Source organism: Lathyrus oleraceus, chromosome 7 (assembly GCF_024323335.1).
Source record: "Lathyrus oleraceus cultivar Zhongwan6 chromosome 7, CAAS_Psat_ZW6_1.0, whole genome shotgun sequence".
Classification (NCBI taxonomy): Eukaryota; Viridiplantae; Streptophyta; class Magnoliopsida; order Fabales; family Fabaceae; genus Lathyrus; species Lathyrus oleraceus.
In genome coordinates this window covers 177,786,800-177,808,303 of record NC_066585.1, presented here as the reverse complement: position 1 = coordinate 177,808,303, position 21,504 = coordinate 177,786,800, and the positions used below count along the sequence as shown (strand labels likewise).

Sequence of the window (21,504 nt, the reverse complement as noted above, 5' to 3'; positions counted from 1 at the left end):
TCCATTTTCTTACGTTTCTAAAAAAATCATGCTCAGAGAGCCCAGTGTCATACCCCAAAATTTGCCCATCGATATTACAAAGCTTTCCTCTGACTTGTTCTGCAAGGCACTGACATCAAGTGAACAAAAGCCCAGCTCACAACAGGCCCAATCCAAAAGGAGCCCAAAATAGTTTGCTCGCTAGGCGAGCAATTCCTTCGCCTAGCGAACACTTCATCATGACCCTCGCCCAGCGAAGCGTCCGGTCCAGAAAAAGGCCCAAAACTAGCTTGCTCGCTAGGCGAGCAATTCCTTCGCCTAGCGAAGCTTGCGAAAGTCTGAAGTTTTGGACCTCATTTTAAGCCCATTAGGTCACCACCACTACTACTATAAATACCAGCTCTTCAGCCACGAAAAAGACGGAGACAGACGGACGGACACCGAAACGGAGAGACCAAGACGAAAGACGGAAACCCTGGTGCAAAACCCTGCTAACCTGAAGGCCGCCCATCCGCGCCGAAACTACCGCCGCCCAACTCAATCCGGCCTCCAAGCAACCAGTCCCTGTCAATATCGCAATTGCACACAGGTTTGCGTATCACCGCTGTTTTACGTTTCCAATTGATATTCTTTACATACATGATGCATACCGATTAAAGTTTTGATATGTAATCTGATTTCGTATGTGAATCTAAGTATGAACATCCTGTATAATTGTCTATGCTATGCCGGTGATCGAATGCCATAAGAGTGTAGGTTTTCGGAAGTCATGCTGCTGTCAAACTCCAAACCCGTGGCCGCTCGCTAGCTCATCGCTAAGCGAGCCTGCAGCGAGCCTTCGCTGAGCCTTCGCTAGGCGAAGCAGAGGCGAATGGGACAGTGGCTGCTTTGTCCCTTTGCTGTTCTATCTTATGTTTATCTAATTGCGATTTTTGCATCACTTGGCCTGAACTCATAACTGTTATGTCTATTTTATGGTGCAATTGTCAAATCATATTTTATCTTAATGCTCTAACCCGTGTGTTGAATGGTGTAAGAGCTTCCATATCCCCAATGAAGCGGCCGGCTAGGTACTCCACTTTACGTGCGGGAGACCTTCGTGGAGATGGATTCTGAATTACTTCACTTTAATGTGAAGATTCATATTGGTTGCCTAATTAATTTTAATGTATTAATTTTTAATGTATTGATTTTAATGTGTTGATTTTAATGTGGAGATTCATCATAATTACCCAATTAATTGTTAAAATATGAACTTTAAATAAATAATATCGGACCTCTCTTTATTACCCCACGATTACGTAATACGGCCATGTCCCGCGAATGCGGGGATACACTTAGCAATGGCCCTTCGGTTAAATCATCATAAAATAAATCATGGTCCCTCGAATGTTGCCTTCGAAATTACGATTCCGTCCCTCGATGACCCTTCGGTGTAGCCTATGGCCAAATGATGATAGTCCCTTCGAATGCTAAGGTATCCTCACTACTGTTGCCTTCAATGACCAACCGATGACCCTACGATGACCCTTTTACATCCAAAGGATAAAACTACTTACTTCTCAATAGTAAGGACAGTTTTACCCTCATAAGAATAGGAAATGCCCGGAAAGACCTCGGACAGGTATAACCCTTAATTGCTCATTCATAACCTAAAATATTCTTTCTCACCTCGCACATTTCAAACATCCTTTTTTAGAAAATCACCACTTAGCATACACCCGTACTAGGATCATTGCCGAGTTATATTTTTCTAAACAACTTTCAAAATCAAATGAGATAACCACTTTGTATACATTCATACAAGAATCATTACAAAGTTAAATTCTCCTTTTCAAAACATTTTCTACACACTTTTTCAAACTAGAAAACATAAATGATTGAGCAATTAAGAGCCCGTGGATAACCACGGATACAAAGGGTGCTAACACCTTCCCTTTGTATAACGTACCTCCCGAACCTAAGAATCTAAATTAAGGTATTTCCTGTTCTTTTCCACCTTTCCTTATGGGATAAAAGAAAAGTCGGTGGCGACTCTTGCTAACCGCGACATTGCGATTAAAAAACACATAAAAGTCAGTTCACCGTATGACAGAACTGGCGACTCTGCTGGGGACAACAAAGAGAGGTCACCTTAAAAAATCATTTATGTTTTCAAATTGTTCCTTCTTTTAAGGGTATTGTTGAGTGAAAGATCCTACACCCGGATCTAGTGTACCTTAGGTAAGTAGCAATAGATCATCGCGACTATCCGGCGTATACTGGAATGGTTAAAATGATGGCTACGGTTAATGTGACGCTTTGGATGTCCTGATGTTCCTCATGTTTACTTGAGGAAAAATTTGGCTTCCGCGTGGTGTCATCAAAGCATTAACCAGACCTTTAGAACCCTAATTGACTCATCCTAGCCATTAGAAAGTAGTGAGATAACTGACTTCGGTTCCGACTGGGGTTGGTTGAGACTCGATACTACACTCTTTGAGATTGGACTTTAGGGAAGCTTCGGTCAACCACTTGGTGTTGTACTGAAGTGGACTTAAAGAAAGGTCAATGATTTGAGATCCTTCTAGAACCCGGTTACTATTCTAGGACAGGTTGAACCAACCAAACTTCAGTGGGGAGGGTACTTACCTATGGAACTCATGCAAGCCTTAAAACCTAGGAATGATTGCTGTGTGACATGTCTGTGCTTACATAACATCATAACATCATAACATCATCATACTAACCATTTCAAGGACTTAGGAATTTAGCTTTGCTCTGTTGCACAGGCGATGGCTTCCAGGAAGACTATTCGGATCAATCTTGTGACGATTTCTCCTCAACTCAAGGATTTGGTGTCAGAACTTCCCGATCACGCTCAGTTCAACAAAAGACATGGCTCTCTTCTCAATTTGGTTACCACTGGTTTCAAAGAAGATATGATGAGAGTCCTATTCCAGTTCTTCGATCCTAAGTATCACTGCTTCACTTTCCCAGATTATCAGTTGGTACCCACATTAGAAGAGTTTTCCAAGCTGCTTGGGATACCTATCCTTGATCAAATACCTTTCAGTGGTCTGGAAAAGATGCCAAAGTCTGAAGAAGTTGCCGCAGCTTTACACATGACAAAGTCCGACATTGAAACTAATTGGGTAACAAGGAGTGGAATGAAAGGTTTACTTGCCAAATTTCTGATAAGTAAGGCCCGAGAATTCCTAAAAGTTATGAATGTCCATGCTTTTGAAGACGTTCTAGCATTGCTAATCTATGGTTTGGTGATATTCCCTAATCCGGACCAATTCATAGACGTGAATGCTATTAAGATATTCCTCACTCATAACCCTGTGCCTACCTTGCTTGGAGATGCCTTGCATTCCCTTCACACTCGTACTATGAAGAGGCAAGGGACTCTCATGTGCTGCGTACCTTTGTTGTCTAGGTGGTTTATTTCGCACCTCCCTCAATCAGTCTTGAAGAATGGTCAAAATCTGAAATGGTCTCAAAGGATAATGGCCCCCTCCCATTCAGACATCCGTTGGTGTTCTAAGCTCGAAGAAAATGTTATCATCATCGACCGTTGTGGAGAGTTCCCTAATGTACCACTCATGGGGATAAGAGGAGGTATTACTTATAATCCTGCCTTAGCCCTACGTCAGCTTGGGCATGCTCGAAGAGATGGTCCACATGAAATGATTATTCAAGGTACAGTGTTTGACTATGACAATGACTCTCAAGGTCTCCGTCAAAGGTTTATACGAGCTTGGGGCATGGTGAAAAGAAGCACTTTAGGACAGAAAAATTCTATTCCTATGGAGCCTTATCTCAGATGAGTACGCGCCAGAGCTCGTGAACTTGTCATGCCATATCTTGCAGTCGGACCATCGATTGTTGAATCAGAGGTCGAAGGAGGTACTTCCCAGATCATTTCTTACCCAGATATGCCTACCGATGTTGAGGAATTGAAAAGATCCTGGACCCAGTTGAGAGAGGAGAGAGATACTTTCGAAACTCAGTTCAATGCAGAAAGGAAGAAAGTATTAGAGCTCACCAGTCAGCTTAATGAGGAACGAAGACTCAATACATATCTTCGCCCAAAAAGAAGTCGCCCCTGGGAGACTTGAGCTTTCATTGTATTTTACTATTATTCCTTTTGTAATGAACATTGATTAAAAAAAATAAAAAAATAAAAAAAAAATCAGCAATAAACATTTCTCTCTCGTTGGTGATTTACGCAAAGTTAAATTCCAAAAGTCCTTGAAAACATTTCATGCATTGCATCGCATAACATAACATTGCATAACAGGTATTCCAAAAGACCATATTCTCACGGTCTGCCTCTTACACAGAAAAATGGATCTCGAACAAACTGTCAAAGATCTCCAGACTCAGAATGCTCAATTCAAGGAGATGATGCTAAGCTTATCCAAGGGGCAAGAGGAACTGAAGGCTCTTTTGGTCGAGAAGAAGAAAGACAAGAAAGCTGTGAATTAACCCGGGAAGAAGGCGTAAAGGACAGGCTACGGGAATCAAATTTGGAATCCCGAATGGCCCAGAAGAGGGGGCGGAGAATGATTCAGAGGAAGAGAATGCTGATTTCTCCAACCCTGAGGACGACGATGAAGAGTATGAAAATGAACAGTACTCTCCAAGAGATGATAAGCACAAGTTGCTGGAAGAACGTATGCTAGCTATGGAGGGTCAGAAGGCACCTGGTCTGGATTTCGAAAGTTTGGGTCTGGTCTCTGATGTGACCATTCCTCGCAAATTCAAAATCCCCACTTTCACTAAGTACGATGGCGCGTCCTGTCCTCAGATGCATCTAAGAGCTTATGTGAGAAAGATTCAGCCGCATACCACTGACAAGAAGCTATGGATCCATTTCTTCCAAGAAAGTCTGTCTGGCACACAGTTGGAATGGTATTACCAGCTCGAGAGCTCTGACATCCGCACCTGGACTGATTTAGCAACAGCCTTCTATAAACAGTACCAGTATAACTCTGAACTAGCGCCTACCCGGCTACAGTTGCAGAATATGACCATGGGATCCAAAGAAAGCTTCAAAGAGTACGCCCAGAAATGGAGAGATTTGGCCGGCAGAGTCAAACCCCCTATGACTGACCGAGAATTAGTAGACCTGTTCATGGGTACCCTGACTGGCCCATTCTACAGCCACCTGCTGGGGAGTTCTTCATCAGGTTTCACTGAACTTATACTGACAGGTGAACGGGTGGAGAGCGGCATTCGAAGTGGAAAGTTACAGACAGCTACTTCTACAAGCAGCAAAAAGTCCTACCATGGGAAAAATGAATCGAATGCTGTGTATGGTCAAAAGAATCATAATAAGAAAAATGGTGACCACGCCGTTGGAGCAGTGACGATCGCAGCCCCGCCAGCTCAAAACTTCCAGCAAAGACAAGACAGACCAAGAAGGCAGTTTACCAAGCTCAATATGACTTTAGCACAAGCACTGCAAAGTATGCTAAAGGTAAACTTAATCACTCTCAGAGGTCCTCCTGCAAATGTCAACACTGCTTCGCCTCGTTATAATCCCAATGCCAGGTGTGCATATCACTCCGATAGCCCCGGGCATGATACAAACGATTGTTGGTTGTTGAAGAACAAAATTCAGGATATGATCGACGCTGGGGAAATTGAGTTCGAGCCTCCGGAGACTCCTAATGTCATCACTGCTCCTATGCCTAATCATGACAAGGCTGTTAATGCTCTCGATGACGATTCTCTCATCACTACTGTAGCGGACTTAACATCTCCTCTCCCGATCATAAAGAGGAATTTGTTGCAAGCTGGTTTATTTCCAGGTTGTACTGAAGATTGCAATCTCTACATACTCTGGCCCGATGACTGTTTGAAATTGAAGAATGGTATTCAACGGCTGATGGACGATCGTACAATTCTCTTTGAAAGGGTTTCTAAGACGGAAAACCCTATTGAAGAAGTATCTGTGATTGCAAGGTCCAAAGTTCCAGTGAAGATTACTGCTCCCAGAGTACCTGTGAGGATTATTGCTGAGCCCAAAGTAGCCCCCCTAATCATCACTGCCCCTGGCCCAGTACCGTATTCTTCAAGCAAAGCCATTCCGTGGAACTATGGAGGTGATGTTTATATCCATGGCGTAAAGCAAGTTGGTGATTCTGCTAATCCTAATGACATTGTTGGGACTAGTAAAGTTACTCGAAGCGGAAGGATCTTCTCTCCAGAGATCTTACCTCCAGTTCCCGAAAACCGAGGAAAGGAACCAGTCAACCCTTCTCAGTCAGAGATACCGATCGAAGCTACTACTGAAGACGTTGCCAAACGAGAAATGGAAGAAGTGCTGAAGATCATCCGCAAAAGTGATTTTGATGTGGTAGAACAGTTAGGGCATACTCCTTCCAAAATCTCGATGTTGTCCTTGTTGTTATCTTCTGAATCTCATGCCAATGCCTTGATAAAATTCCTGAAGACTGCCCATGTACCTCAGGAGACCTCCGTCGATCAGTTTGAAAACTATGTTGCTAACCTGACTGTTGACAATGGCCTAGGTTTTTCCAATGCTGACCTGACACCAGCAGGGAAGAATCACAATAAGGCCCTGCATATTTCTATTGAGTATAAGGGGATCACCCTGTCTCATGTGTTGATCGATAATGGCTCTTCTTTGAATGTGCTACCGAAAGCCGTGCTCGATAAACTTGACTGTAAAGGCATTGAATTGAAGCCTAGTGACATTGTGGTGCGTGCTTACGATGGTGCAAAGAGTGTTGTCCACGGTGAAGTTGTTCTCCCTATCAAGATAGGACCTCAAGTCTTCAACACTACCTTCCACGTAATGAATATCCGTTCTGCCTATTCATGCTTGCTGGGACGCCCTTGGATTCACGGGGCAGGTGTTGTAGCTTCGTCTCTCCATCAAAAGCTGAGATATCTAATAGAGGGAAAGACTGTCACTGTGTGTGGGGAAGAGGAGTATATCGTCAGTAGTGTGCATACCTTCAGTTATGTCGAGATGGATGGTGAATTCTTCGAGATTCCGTCTCAGTCATTTGAAGTGGTTCCGCCGCCCCGTCCTGTCCTTAAGCCAACTCCCCTTGTGCCCGAGGTTATTCGAGCTCCTCCTGCCATGGTTTCCCTGAAGGACGCTCAAGCTGTGGTTGAAGATGGTGGATGTACTGGCTGGGGTCAACTGATCAACATACCCTACAAGTCTGATAAATCTGGTCTGGGATTTAGCTCTGAAAAGATGGTCAAAGATCAAATCAATGCTGTAGAAGATGCTGACAGTGATTGCGACCTGGATAGCTGGATCTTCCCAACAATTGGTGACGGACTCAATAATTGGAAGGCTGAAGACACTATCCCGATCTCCTTTAGTCAGGAGTAATTGTTATTGTCCATTTAGTATTGCAAATTTTTAATTTTTCAATTGAACTTCTCCAAGCGTTGTGTCTATGCCCAGGGCACAATAGCTAATTTGTTAAGGGTTTTGTCATTTCATAAGCATATTCATATTCAATAAATCAATGGACTTTGTTGCATTCAAATGTTGTGCTCTTTATCTTTCATGTCGTCTTTCAAACAAGCTATGCTTTCTTACACACACTCACGTAACGAATCGCAGATCCGTGTCCACTCTGGATCCTATGGACAATAATTCCGCTACTGTTCATTATGACTTTGAAAATCCGATCTACCAAGCCGAAGATGGAAGTGAGGAAGATTGTGAAGTACCTGGAAAGCTTGCTAGATTGTTACTGCAAGAGGAAAGGACTATACAGCCGCATGAAGAGTCACTCGAAGTCGTAAGTCTAGGTACTGAAGTGGACAGAAAAGAAGTCAGAATAGGAGCAGGATTGGAAAATAGTGTCAAAGAAAGACTGATTCGGATGTTACATGACTATGTAGAGGTTTTCGCTTGGTCTTATGAAGACATGCCAGGATTGGATACTGACATAGTAGTGCATCGTCTGCCAATGAAGGAGGGTTGTCGTCCTGTCAAGCAAAAAGTCCGCCGCATGCGTCCTGAAATGTCTGAGAAAATCAAGGCCGAGGTTATGAAACAATTCAATGCCGGTTTTCTAGCCGTTACTTCTTATCCTCAATGGGTTGCTAATGTGGTGCCAGTGCCAAAGAAGGATGGTAAGGTGCGAATGTGCGTAGATTACCGAGATTTGAATAAAGCGAGTCCCAAAGATGACTTTCCACTCCCGCACATCGATGTTCTGGTAGACAATACCGCTCAACACAAAGTATTCTCCTTCATGGATGGATTCTCGGGTTATAACCAGATTAAGATGGCACCTGAGGACATGGAGAAAACTACGTTTGTGACGCAATGGGGCACCTTCTGTTACAAAGTAATGCCATTCGGTTTAAAGAACGCCGGGGCAACGTACCAGCGTGCTATGGTGGTTTTGTTCCATGATATGATTCATCATGAAATAGAAGTATATGTGGACGACATGATAGCCAGATCTCATACTGAAAAAGAACATCTCGATCATTTGCACAAATTGTTCGAGAGGTTGAAGAAGTACAAGTTGAGGTTGAATCCGAACAAATGCACCTTTGGAGTAAGATCCGGTAAGCTCTTGGGCTTTATTGTCAGTGGTAAAGGAATTGAGGTTGACCCGTCTAAAGTGAGAGCTATTCAAGAAATGCCAGTTCCCCGCACGGAGAAAGAAGTCAGAGGTTTCTTGGGACGCTTGAACTACATTGCCCGATTTATCTCCCATTTGATCGCTACCTGCAAACCCATCTTCAAATTACTGAGGAAGAATCAAGAGATGATATGGAATGACGAATGCCAAGAAGCTTTTGACAAAATCAAGAAATATCTCCAGGAACCTCCAATTCTGATGCCACTAGTTGAAGGAAGACCTCTAATCATGTATTTGACCGTGTTAGAAAGTTCAATGGGGTGTGTGTTGGGGCAACATGACGAGTCTGGTCGAAAAGAGCATGCCATATACTACCTGAGCAAAAAGTTTACCGACTGTGAAACAAGATACTCACTGCTCGAGAGAACTTGCTGTGCTTTGGCCTGGGCTGCTCGCCGACTAAGACAGTATATGTTGAATCATACCACTTTGTTGATTTCTAGGATGGATCCCATCAAATACATGTTCGAGAGACCTGCCCTCTCCGGAAGAATAGCGAGATGGCAGATGATCTTAACAGAGTACGACATCCAGTATACTACCCAGAAAGCAATCAAAGGAAGCGTGCTAGCTGATCACTTGGCTCATCAAGCGGTGGATGATTATCAATCTATGAATTTTGAGTTTCCGGATGAGGATGTCATGCTTGTTACTGATTACGAAGAACCTAGACCGGATGAAGGACCCGAACTAGGATCCCGATGGACTATGGTTTTTGACGGATCTTCTAATGCGTTGGGCCACGGTGTTGGGGTTGTACTTATTTCTCCCGGGGGTTACCATACACCTTTCACGGCTAGACTATGTTTTCATTGTACCAACAATATGGATGAGTACGAAGCATGTATATTGGGACTCAAGGCTGCTATAGACCGGCGAATCAAGTTTTTGAGTGTGTACGGAGATTCAGCCTTGGTAATCAGTCAGATCAAAGGAGAATGGGATACTAAACATTCAAATCTTATCCCTTATCGAGAGCGGGTGATGACATTGATCCCACACTTTGAAGAGGTTACATTTGAACATATTCCACGTGAAGAGAATCAGTTGGCAGACGCATTAGCTACCATGTCATCTATGTTCAGAGTCAGATGGGACAGTGAAGCTCCCAGGATCGCCATTGAACGATTAGATGAACCAGCACACTGTTATGAACTTAACACTGAGGGGGTACAGGGGAAACCTTGGTTCCACGACGTAAAAAGATATTTAGAAGCTCAGGAATACCCTGAAGGGGCATCCATCAATGACAGAAAGTTCCTGAGGAAGTTCTCCGCTAAATTCTTTCTGAGTAATGGAGTGTTATACAAACGTAATCATGATTCGACTCTGCTTCGCTGCGTGGATAGAAAGGAAGCAGAAAGGATTATGGAAGACATGCATGACGGTATTTTTGGGACTCATTCTAATGGACATACAATGGCCAAGAAGATTCTGAGGTCAGGGTATTATTGGTCTACCATGGAAGCTGATTGCCACCATCACTCCAGAACCTGTCACAAGTGTCAGATCTATGCGGACAAAGTACATGTGCCTCCTGCTCCATTAAACGTGTTGACAGCACCTTGGCCCTTTGCAATGTGGGGCATCGATATGATTGGAGAGATTAAACCCACGGCTTCTAATGGACATCGCTTCATTCTCGTCGCTATTGATTACTTTACGAAGTGGGTAGAGGCGGCCTCATTCGCTTCTGTCACCAAGAATGTGGTGGCACGGTTCATCAAGAATAGCCTTATTTGTCGATACGGCATCCCCGAAAGAATTATCACTGACAATGGTACTAATTTGAACAACAAGATGATTACTGAACTCTGCACGCAGTTCAAAATTAAACACCTTAACTCTTCTCCGTACCGGCCAAAGATGAATGGCGCCGTAGAGGCTGCTAATAAGAACATCAAGAAGATCATACAAAAGATGACAGTAACGTACAAAGACTGGCACGAGATGTTACCGTTTGCTCTCCACGGTTATCGCACTTCAGTACGCACTTCGACAGGCGCAACTCCTTTCTCTTTAGTCTACGGAACGGAAGCCGTCTTACCAGTGGAAGTTCAGATTCCCTCTCTAAGGATCATGAAAGAGGCGGGTTTAGGCGAGGATGAATGGATTCAAACTCGGCTCGATCAGATAAATTTGATTGATGAGAAGAGACTTGCGGCTGTTTGTCACGGGCAGATATATCAGAAGCGCATGACCCAGGCATTTAACAAAAAAGTCAAGAGACAGGTGTATCAAATTGGCGACTTGGTGATCAAGCGTATCATTCTACCGCAAGGGGATCCCAGAGGTAAGTGGACTCCCACATACGAAGGGCCATTTGTGGTTAAGAAGGTATTCTCCGGTGGAGCCATGATACTTGCTACAATGGATGGCGAAGACTTCCCGCATCCTGTGAACGCGGACGTAGTTAAAAAATACTACACGTAAAAGAGACCCGCTAGGTCGACGTACCTAGGCAAAAATAAGGGCATCCCGGCGAACTAAAAGGGTTCGGGCAAAAATTAGGGACAAACATATAAAAATGTACACCCGGCAAGTCGAAAACCTGAAAAGGCGGCTTGGGCAAAAATGGGTATCCTGGTGGACTGAAAACCTGAAAAGACGGTCCAGGCAAAAATTAGGGATTAAAGCGTATGACTATGTCCCGTTCTCTGTCAGCTTCAACCAAGTTCAAGGGACTAAACAAGCCAATCACCTCTATCCGACAGCAGGAGATGAGATGCTTGAAGACATGATGACAGTAGTGGAATTAAAATCAATAGGACTTTTTCTGCATAGCTTTCTCTTTGTTTTCTTGACAATTTCCTCTTACTAGGATTTCTGTCTCCTTGTACACAAATTGCCTGTTTATAGGCCCTCTTTCAAAATCAATACAAATGTTGTTGTTTTACTTCCTCTGTTTTGTTTGCGTAAACGTCCATTGATTTAATTTGAATTGCTTTATGCATTTGAATATGACTAATGTTTACAAAAATACATGCCTAAAATAGAAATAGCAATTACTACAAGACTTCAGGACCAAAGAGAAGGTCTAACCATGCTTTCCAATGAATCCGTTGCTAATTCGATTCCCCGGCAACGCCAATTATTCCCCAGAAGAGGTCGGCACCACCATACCGAAAGGTCATCTCTTCCATCCCCAGCCAGGCTCTGTTGAGTGTTTTCATCGTCAGACAGAAATCAAGTATCCCCCAGCCGAGACAGGGTCATCAATACCAATGTCTCCGACCAGTAGACTGAGATTTATTTCCCCAGTAAAGTCCCCTGGAAGAATGTTCAGACGCATAGTGCATTCATTACATCATTTCATATTACATACCTGCATACTATGCTCACATTTACTTCATCCCGCATCATATACTTTACATCATAGCATGTATATGCATACCATGTTCGCAAGCATAAAGCATCTCATGCATCATGACATTGCATGAAACTAACTCTATTTTTCAGGCCAATTATCTTCCTGATCACATTCAAGATTCGAATATAGCTCTCAGAGATAATCCATTTGACGAACGCTCTGACGTCCTCCCAATGGTGGCATCTCTAAGCCCACCCCAGATATTCACTGCAAATACAACAAATATTATCAGATACAGCCTAACATACGGTTCATTCTGATTCAGCCCAACATATGACTCTTTCAGCTCAGATACGGTCTAACGTACGATCCATTCTGACTTTCAACAACTCCAATACGGTCTAACGTACGACCCATTTGGATGCTCAAATCCTCAGATGCTGCCTAGCGTACGGTACATTCCGGGGTGTAGTCTAGCATACGACTACTTTCGTCTTCAGATACAGCCTAACGTACGGCTCATTCTGCAACTCCAATACGGTCTAACGTACGACCCATTTGGACCTTCAGCTCAGATACGGTCTAACGTACGATCCATTCTGACTTTCAACCAACTCCAATACGGTCTAACGTACGACCCATTTGGACCTTCAAATCCTCAGATGCTACCTAAGGACAGGTACATTTCTGAATGGTAGTCTAGTATACGACTACTCCCTTTTAAGCAGATTCAGCCTAACGGACGGCTCATTCTGCTCAGATACGGTTTAATGTACGACCAAGTTAGACCTTCATCTCCTCAGATGCTACCTAAGGACAGGTACATTTCTGAATGGTAGTCTAGTATACGACTACTCCCTTTTAAGCAGATTCAGCCTAACGGACGACTCATTCTGCTCAGATATGGTTTAATGTACGACCAAGTTAGACCTTCAAATCCTCAGATGCTACCTAAGGACAGGTACATTTCTGAATGGTAGTCTAGTATACGACTACTCCCTTTTAAGCAGATTCAGCCTAACGGACGGCTCATTCTGCTCAGATACGGTTTAATGTACGACCAAGTTAGACCTTCATCTCCTCAGATGCTACCTAAGGACAGGTACATTTCTGAATGGTAGTCTAGTATACGACTACTCCCTTTTAAGCAGATTCAGCCTAACGGACGGCTCATTCTGCTCAGATATGGTTTAATGTACGACCAAGTTAGACCTTCAAATCCTCAGATGCTACCTAAGGACAGGTACATTTCTGAATGGTAGTCTAGTATACGACTACTCCCTTTTAAGCAGATTTAGCCTAACGGACGGCTCATTCTGCTCAGATACGGTTTAATGTACGACCAAGTTAGACCTTCATCTCCTTAGATGCTACCTAAGGACAGGTACATTTCTGAATGGTAGTCTAGTATACGACTACTCCCTTTTAAGCAGATTCAGCCTAACGGACGGCTCATTCTGCTCAGATATGGTTTAATGTACGACCAAGTTAGACCTTCAAATCCTCAGATGCTACCTAAGGACAGGTACATTTCTGAATGGTAGTCTAGTATACGACTACTCCCTTTTAAGCAGATTCAGCCTAACGGACGGCTCATTCTGCTCAGATACGGTTTAATGTACGACCAAGTTAGACCTTCATCTCCTCAGATGCTACCTAAGGACAGGTACATTTCTGAATGGTAGTCTAGTATACGACTACTCCCTTTTAAGCAGATTCAGCCTAACGGACGGCTCATTCTGCTCAGATATGGTTTAATGTACGACCAAGTTAGACCTTCATCTCCTCAGACGCTACCTAAGGACAGGTACATTCCTGAATGGTAGTCTAGCATACGACTACTCCCTTTTCAGCAGATTCCGCCTAATGGACGGCTCATTCTGCTCAGATACGGTTTAATGTACGACCAAGTTAGACCTTCAAGTCCTCAGATGCTACCTAGTGCACGGTACATTTCCGAAGCGTAGTCTAGCGTATGATTACCCCTTTCATCATCAGATTCAGCCTAATGGACGGCTTATTCTGCAACTCAGAGACGATCTAGCGTACGATCCATTCTGATCTTTCATCCCCATCAAAGTCATCCGCCTAACGAACAACTCACTCTGGTATTCAGATATGATCTAGCGTATGATCCATTCTGATCCCTTATCCCCAGCAGTATATAGCATACTCTGACTCCCCAGCGAAGTCAACAGCATGATGGATGATTCACTATACGGTCTAGCGTATGACCCGGTATGACATCCATGTCTTCAGACATCGTCTGACGTACGACACAATCGGAAGCTCGTCATCAAACTTCCTGGATGGCATCTCTAAGCCCATCTCCATCAAGACTAGCTCCTAATTGACAGGCGCAAATTTTTGGGGCATTCTAGTGTTCAATAATCTTTCACCTCCAGACCACGAACGGCACATACCATTCTACTCTCTCGGTTCGAGAATATTGAACAGGGGCAGCTGTCATACCCTAAAATTTGCCCATCGATATTACAAAGCTTTCCTCTGACTTGTTCTGCAAGGCACTGACATCAAGTGAACAAAAGCCCAGCTCACAACAGGCCCAATCCAAAAGGAGCCCAAAATAGTTTGCTCGCTAGGCGAGCAATTCCTTCGCCTAGCGAACACTTCATCATGACCCTCGCCCAGCGAAGCGTCCGGTCCAGAAAAAGGCCCAAAACTAGCTTGCTCGCTAGGCGAGCAATTCCTTCGCCTAGCGAAGCTTGCGAAAGTCTGAAGTTTTGGACCTCATTTTAAGCCCATTAGGTCACCACCACTACTACTATAAATACCAGCTCTTCAGCCACGAAAAAGACGGAGACAGACGGACGGACACCGAAACGGAGAGACCAAGACGAAAGACGGAAACCCTGGTGCAAAACCCTGCTAACCTGAAGGCCGCCCATCCGCGCCGAAACTACCGCCGCCCAACTTAATCCGGCCTCCAAGCAACCAGTCCCTGTCAATATCGCAATTGCACACAGGTTTGCGTATCACCGCTGTTTTACGTTTCCAATTGATATTCTTTACATACATGATGCATACCGATTAAAGTTTTGATATGTAATCTGATTTCGTATGTGAATCTAAGTATGAACATCCTGTATAATTGTCTATGCTATGCCGGTGATCGAATGCCATAAGAGTGCAGGTTTTCGGAAGTCATGCTGCTGTCAAACTCCAAACCCGTGGCCGCTCGCTAGCTCATCGCTAAGCGAGCCTGCAGCGAGCCTTCGCTGAGCCTTCGCTAGGCGAAGCAGAGGCGAATGGGACAGTGGCTGCTTTGTCCCTTTGCTGTTCTATCTTATGTTTATCTAATTGCGATTTTTGCATCACTTGGCCTGAACTCATAACTGTTATGTCTATTTTATGGTGCAATTGTCAAATCATATTTTATCTTAATGCTCTAACCCGTGTGTTGAATGGTGTAAGAGCTTCCATATCCCCAATGAAGCGGCCGGCTAGGTACTCCACTTTACGTGCGGGAGACCTTCGTGGAGATGGATTCTGAATTACTTCACTTTAATGTGAAGATTCATATTGGTTGCCTAATTAATTTTAATGTATTAATTTTTAATGTATTGATTTTAATGTGTTGATTTTAATGTGGAGATTCATCATAATTACCCAATTAATTGTTAAAATATGGACTTTAAATAAATAATATCGGACCTCTCTTTATTACCCCACGATTACGTAATACGGTCATGTCCCGCGAATGCGGGGATACACTTAGCAATGGCCCTTCGGTTAAATCATCATAAAATAAATCATGGTCCCTCGGATGTTGCCTTCGAAATTACGATTTCGTCCCTCGATGACCCTTCGGTGTAGCCTATGGCCAAATGATGATAGTCCCTTCGAATGCTAAGGTATCCTCACTACTGTTGCCTTCAATGACCAACCGATGACCCTACGATGATCCTTTTACATCCAAAGGATAAAACTACTTACTTCTCAATAGTAAGGACAGTTTTACCCTCATAAGAATAGGAAATGCCCGGAAAGACCTCGGACAGGTATAACCCTTAATTGCTCATTCATAACCTAAAATATTCTTTCTCACCTCGCACATTTCAAACATCCTTTTTTAGAAAATCACCACTTAGCATACATCCGTACTAGGATCATTGCCGAGTTATATTTTTCTAAACAACTTTCAAAATCAAATGAGATAACCACTTTGTATACATTCATACAAGAATCATTACAAAGTTAAATTCTCCTTTTCAAAACATTTTCTACACACTTTTTCAAACTAGAAAACATAAATGATTGAGCAATTAAGAGCCCGTGGATAACCACGGATACAAAGGGTGCTAACACCTTCCCTTTGTATAACGTACCTCCCGAACCTAAGAATCTAAATTAAGGTCTTTCCTGTTCTTTTCCACCTTTCCTTATGGGATAAAAGAAAAGTCGGTGGCGACTCTTGCTAACCGCGACATTGCGATTAAAAAACACATAAAAGTCAGTTCACCGTATGACACCCAGAAATACCATAATAGAATTCTTTCTTCACATATCTCAGAAACACGGTATACTTATTCATCATTATTTCTAAACCCTCAAATGGAATACCCAAAATTTGATCCAACTCGCAGAAAAATTAATTGGAACTTCTTTGACACAGGAACTGATTATTCCATTTTCACAAGTCATATTGGTGTAGAAAACTTTAACAAGTTCAGGATAATACAAATCATGCATGCTAACCAAGTCATGAATCCTTTGATTTCTTATGTCCTCATCAAATTTAAAGCATGGATATGGAAAATATCACAAATCAACATACCTTGAAGAAAACAAGGATTTATGGAGGAAGTAATCGACATACCATTTTTGGTATTGTTGAGTGGGGAATAACCGATTCAATTTTGAATCCATTGAAGAGGATCTTGGTGGATTTGAGGAAGATGCCTTTTCTTTCCCTTTGGTTACCTTACCAACTTTAGTTTTTGAGCCATTTGAGGAAGATTTGAAGGTTCGGGTACGAGGGTAATGGAGTTTTTGAGATTTTTAGAGAGAAAATGATAAACTAGGTTGAAACTTTATTTATTAGTTCGATTTAATCTATTTAGTTGTATTATTTTATTTGTTTAAACCATAAGCGATTATTATCATTTTGTAATATTAACTTTTAATATAGTATATGTTATATATTATATCAAACTTATTATTTATTAGTATTTTTATTATATTAATAAAAAATATAATTTGTAATTTGAATATCCAAAAATCGATCCAAATCAAACCGCATAAAATTGGATCGAATCAGATCGGATTTTCAAATCAAACATCAAAAACCGAACTGAACCGCATGCAAACTTATATTTGATCAGATGATTATTTGTCTCAAAATTGATCGAAGTCGTATCGTGAACACCCCTACAAAGGAGTTCCTAGATACCCTTTCTAAATCAGAATCATCGATCAAGGATATAACTACATGACCCATCCGATCATGAATAAGGGGGAATTTGAATCGGTAGATGTTCCCGTCCTCGTGAAAGAAGAAACATCACTCTCAAAATCACTAGTTATGCGAATATGGATATCACTCATCATCATCAGAGAACAAAAAATGTTAAAGGTAAAAAGCACGAGTTGAGACAAGTACCTGGTCAGACGAGGTTGATGAAGAAAAAGTAATGGAGAAAGGCAGGAGCTTTTAGAGAAGAGCTGTAACAGTTGGGATAAATACTTTCAAGAGGAAATAGAGGAAGATACTTGCTAATAAGAAACGCTCGTGAATGAAAACTAAAATTCAAGGATTGCGAAAAGTTTCGTTTGTGTTCATCCACCCCTATATATAAGCAAAGGTGATTAAACAAACTAGATTAGCGGCAAAGAGAAGTTATAAAATCAACTGATGGATTTTCCCTTGAAAACGTAAACAAACTCGAGTGCACTATAAGCAGCATCATGCACTAACTAATCATTTCATCACATGTTTCATAAAGAAGCAATGAAATGTTTCAATGATGAAAATGTATTTAATGAATTTGTTCCCCACTACTTTTTAAACTAACTCCAAGTGTTTTCACTTTTAGTTCGAAGCTAACGATATCTTCAAAGTCCACCACGACCGCTAAAGACTTCCCCTACTCCCTAAGTATTCGATAAGCCTTGGAGGAAATTGTTATCGGTTGGTATAATTCCCAAATTTATGTCAATCTACTCCACATGACCCAAGATATAAAAGTAACTTCACGCAAAATGCATGGTACACTTTTATGATATTCCCTTTTCACTACACTCATCTCAATTTTTAAACTGACTTAAGCGTTGAAGTGCTAACCTTGCAGGTCCACCCCCGCACCGACATATCAGAGATAACATCGTCGGTTTAGGATTCCTCATCTTCAGGCTATACCTAACTTCATGTTCCATGAAGAGTAGTTTTTACAAATCTTCCACCACCTCTAGATACTTAAATCATCTTCATCCAATCAACTCTCTTTACAACATAACCTACAAGTCTTCTCTTTATTTGTCCAAATCATCTAAGTCTATTTTCCACTATCTTTTCTACTATAGATGTTACCCCAACATTATCTTTAATATTTTCATTTCTAATCTTACCTCGTTTAGTTTTACCACACTTCTAACATAATATTTTCATCTTCATTACACTTTATTTTCATATTTTCATGTTAATTCTTAACCGTCAAACATTTTATCATATACAACATATATTTCTAAAACACCCAAAAGAGACGGCATAAAAAGTTTTTTAAGGAAAGACGACATAATATATCGCCCATGTTCACATATTCATCTCTTATGTGTGTATTGGATATTCTTCACTGGCCTTATTAACGATCCAAAATAACAAATCATATTCAAATATCACTCGAAGTCTTTTTTTTCTTTTCTAATATTGATATGATGAATCATGAACGTAAGAACTCAATAAAAACATGAGTTATGGGAGATGCCAGATTTGAATCTGAAAAGTTGGAAGTTGGTCCAAGGAGAGTAGTTGAAGAAAGAATGGGTCGGTGACATAGGCGTGTGGGCAAAACGCGAACTAACCAACCAACTCCATCTTCTCTTGTTCCTTTCTCATAAATAAAATAAAAATACTAACCAGTTCCACTTTTTCGTCGGTCAAAATACGCTGCACCCATTCATTCATTCATAAATTATTACAATTATCATTCGCTGCACCATTCTAATTCCATTCCCATCTGCCTCCAATCACACTCCTTCCTTTCTTCATCCCCTTGCAATCTCAATGACGGCCATCGGCGGATCCTCCTCCGCCGCCGCCACTTTTTCCTCCTCCGTCAAATTCTCCCCATCTCACCCCCTCCTCCCTTCTCAATTTCCTAAATCCACATTTTCTCCCCATCGAACCCCTCTCAATCCCTCCAAATGCACCCTTCGTTCCGAAAACCCCATTCCTCAAAACGCCATCGTTTCAAAACCTTCTCCTCTCGAAATACTCAAAACTTCTTCACTTGACAGTAAGAAATCTTCCATTTCACCTCCATTTCATCATCGAAATTTTCCCTATTCCAATTCAATTCAATTATGTTTATATTACATGTTGTTGTTGAGCTGAATAAATTGTGTTTGATTGTGTGTTGTTGTTAGGATATACAAAGGAGAAGAGCAGTATCATTGTGATTGGACTCAATGTTCATACAGCTCCTGTTGAAATGCGTGAGAAGCTTGCTATTCCAGAAGCACAGTGGCCTCAAGTTATTCAGGAGCTTTGTGCTCTTAATCACATAGAAGAAGCTGCTGTTCTCAGCACATGTAATCGAATCGAGATATACCTTGTTGCTCTCTCTCAACACCGTGCTGTTAGAGAAGTCACAGATTGGATCTCCAAGGTATTATTAATATATCTTGGTCCTGCTTCGTTCTGTTATGTATTAGTAGTTTATATTGTTTTAATCTAAATGATTCATTTTTAACTTTGCAGTTAAGTGGGGTTTCAATACCTGAGATTTGTAAGCACCAGATCTTGTTGTATAATAAGGATGCTACACAGCATCTTTTTGAAGTTGCTGCTGGTCTTGATTCACTTGTTCTTGGGGAGGGTCAGATTCTTTCTCAGGTTAAACAAGTTGTGAAAAGTGGACAAGGAGTTCCGGGTTTTGATAGGAAAATAAGTGGTTTGTTCAAGCAGGCTATCTCGGTTGGGAAACGGGTTCGAACGGAGACGAATATTTCATCTGGGTCGGTTTCTGTTAGTTCAGCTGCTGTTGAGTTGGCGCTTATGAAGAGATCTGTAGCTTCCTTTGACGATGCTAGAGTTTTGGTGATTGGGGCGGGTAAGATGGGGAAGCTGGTGATCAAACATTTGGCTGCTAAAGGGTGTCGAAAAATGGTGGTTGTTAATAGAACTCAAGAGAGAGTCAATGCCATTAGGGAAGAGTTGAAGGATGTTGACTTAGTGTTTAGACCTCTTTCTGAAATGCTGGACTGTGCTGCTGAGGCTGATTTGATCTTCACATGTACTGCATCTGAGTCACCATTGTTCTCAAAAGAGAATGTGGAGATGCTCCCTTCGGTTGGCAAAGGTGTGGGAAACCGACTTTTCATTGATATATCTATTCCGAGGAACGTGGATCCGGGTGTGTCAGAACTAGAGAATGCGCTAGTGTACAATGTGGATGATCTCCGCGAAGTTGTTGATGCTAACAAGGAGGATAGACACCAGAAAGCCATGGAAGCTCGAGGAATTATTCAGGAGGAATTGAATAAATTTGAAGCGTGGATAGACTCTCTTGAAACTGTTCCTACTATTAAGAAATTTAGAGCTTATGTTGAAAGGATTAGAGCTTCTGAGCTGGAAAAATGTTTGTCAAGGATGCGTGGTGATGTATCGAAGGAACAGAAAGAAGCAATGTATGCCCTTAGTATGGGTATCGTGAACAAGCTACTTCATGGTCCTATGCAGCATCTGAGGTGTGATGGGAATGATAATAAAAGTCTCAGTGAAGTTCTTGAGAACATGCGTGCTCTTAACAGAATGTATGATCTTGAGACAGAAATATCCTTGATGGAAGAAAAAATTAGAGTCAAGATGGAACGGGCTAAGAAGTAAACTCTTCTTGAAATGTTTTTGATACCAATCCCATGGTGGCTGCAAAGCTCACCATCTTGTACATTACAATAGGATCTTTAAGGCCCTTAGGAGACTCATTTTTTTAATTACTAGTATTATTTTTACATTATACCAAGGGGAATAGACATTGATGTCCCCATACCGAAAATTGCAAAATGTAGTTGAAGATTGTTGTTCCTCGTGACAAGAGATGGTTCTTGTATTTTTTTTATTGTTAACATTGCAATTTGCAAGTGCTGATTTTTAATCTTAGTCTGGGATGATGTTTTTAAATATATATGTATCTAGTTTTTGTCTCTTTCTCTGTCAAATTTTTTGGCCATGATGTTCCTTACATAATTGGATGATAAGACAGTCACAACTTGGCTGATTGTTTCGGGAAACTTTTGTGATAAGTGCATGAGTTGAAGGTCCTTTGCAAAAGAAAGTAGAAGGTTACTAAATTATTTTAATGAATTAAAAAGCTTATAAAATTTAATTTAAGTGTT

General features: G+C 41.8%; 1 protein-coding gene across 1 annotated transcript; it reads left to right on the top strand.

Moving 5' to 3' along the window:
* Window positions 1-18,910: 18,910 nt before the first annotated feature.
* On the top strand, window positions 18,911-21,313 carry LOC127100613 (glutamyl-tRNA reductase 2, chloroplastic). Its single transcript, XM_051037851.1, has 3 exons — window positions 18,911-19,403; window positions 19,534-19,775; window positions 19,868-21,313. Exons 1-3 carry the CDS (start codon window positions 19,172-19,174, stop codon window positions 20,993-20,995), a joined length of 1,602 nt encoding a protein of 533 aa, XP_050893808.1. The 5' UTR covers window positions 18,911-19,171; the 3' UTR covers window positions 20,996-21,313.
* The last annotated feature ends 191 nt before the right edge of the window (window positions 21,314-21,504 follow it).

Excerpts from the sequence above, each read along its gene's own strand:
- LOC127100613 (XM_051037851.1), top strand. The coding sequence starts at position 19,172 with ATGACGGCCATCGGCGGATCCTCCTCCGCCGCCGCCACTTTTTCCTCC. Across the intron at positions 19,404-19,533 it reads CAAAACTTCTTCACTTGACA|GATATACAAAGGAGAAGAGC; the intron begins GTAAGAAATCTT and ends TGTTGTTGTTAG. Across the intron at positions 19,776-19,867 it reads TCACAGATTGGATCTCCAAG|TTAAGTGGGGTTTCAATACC; the intron begins GTATTATTAATA and ends TTAACTTTGCAG.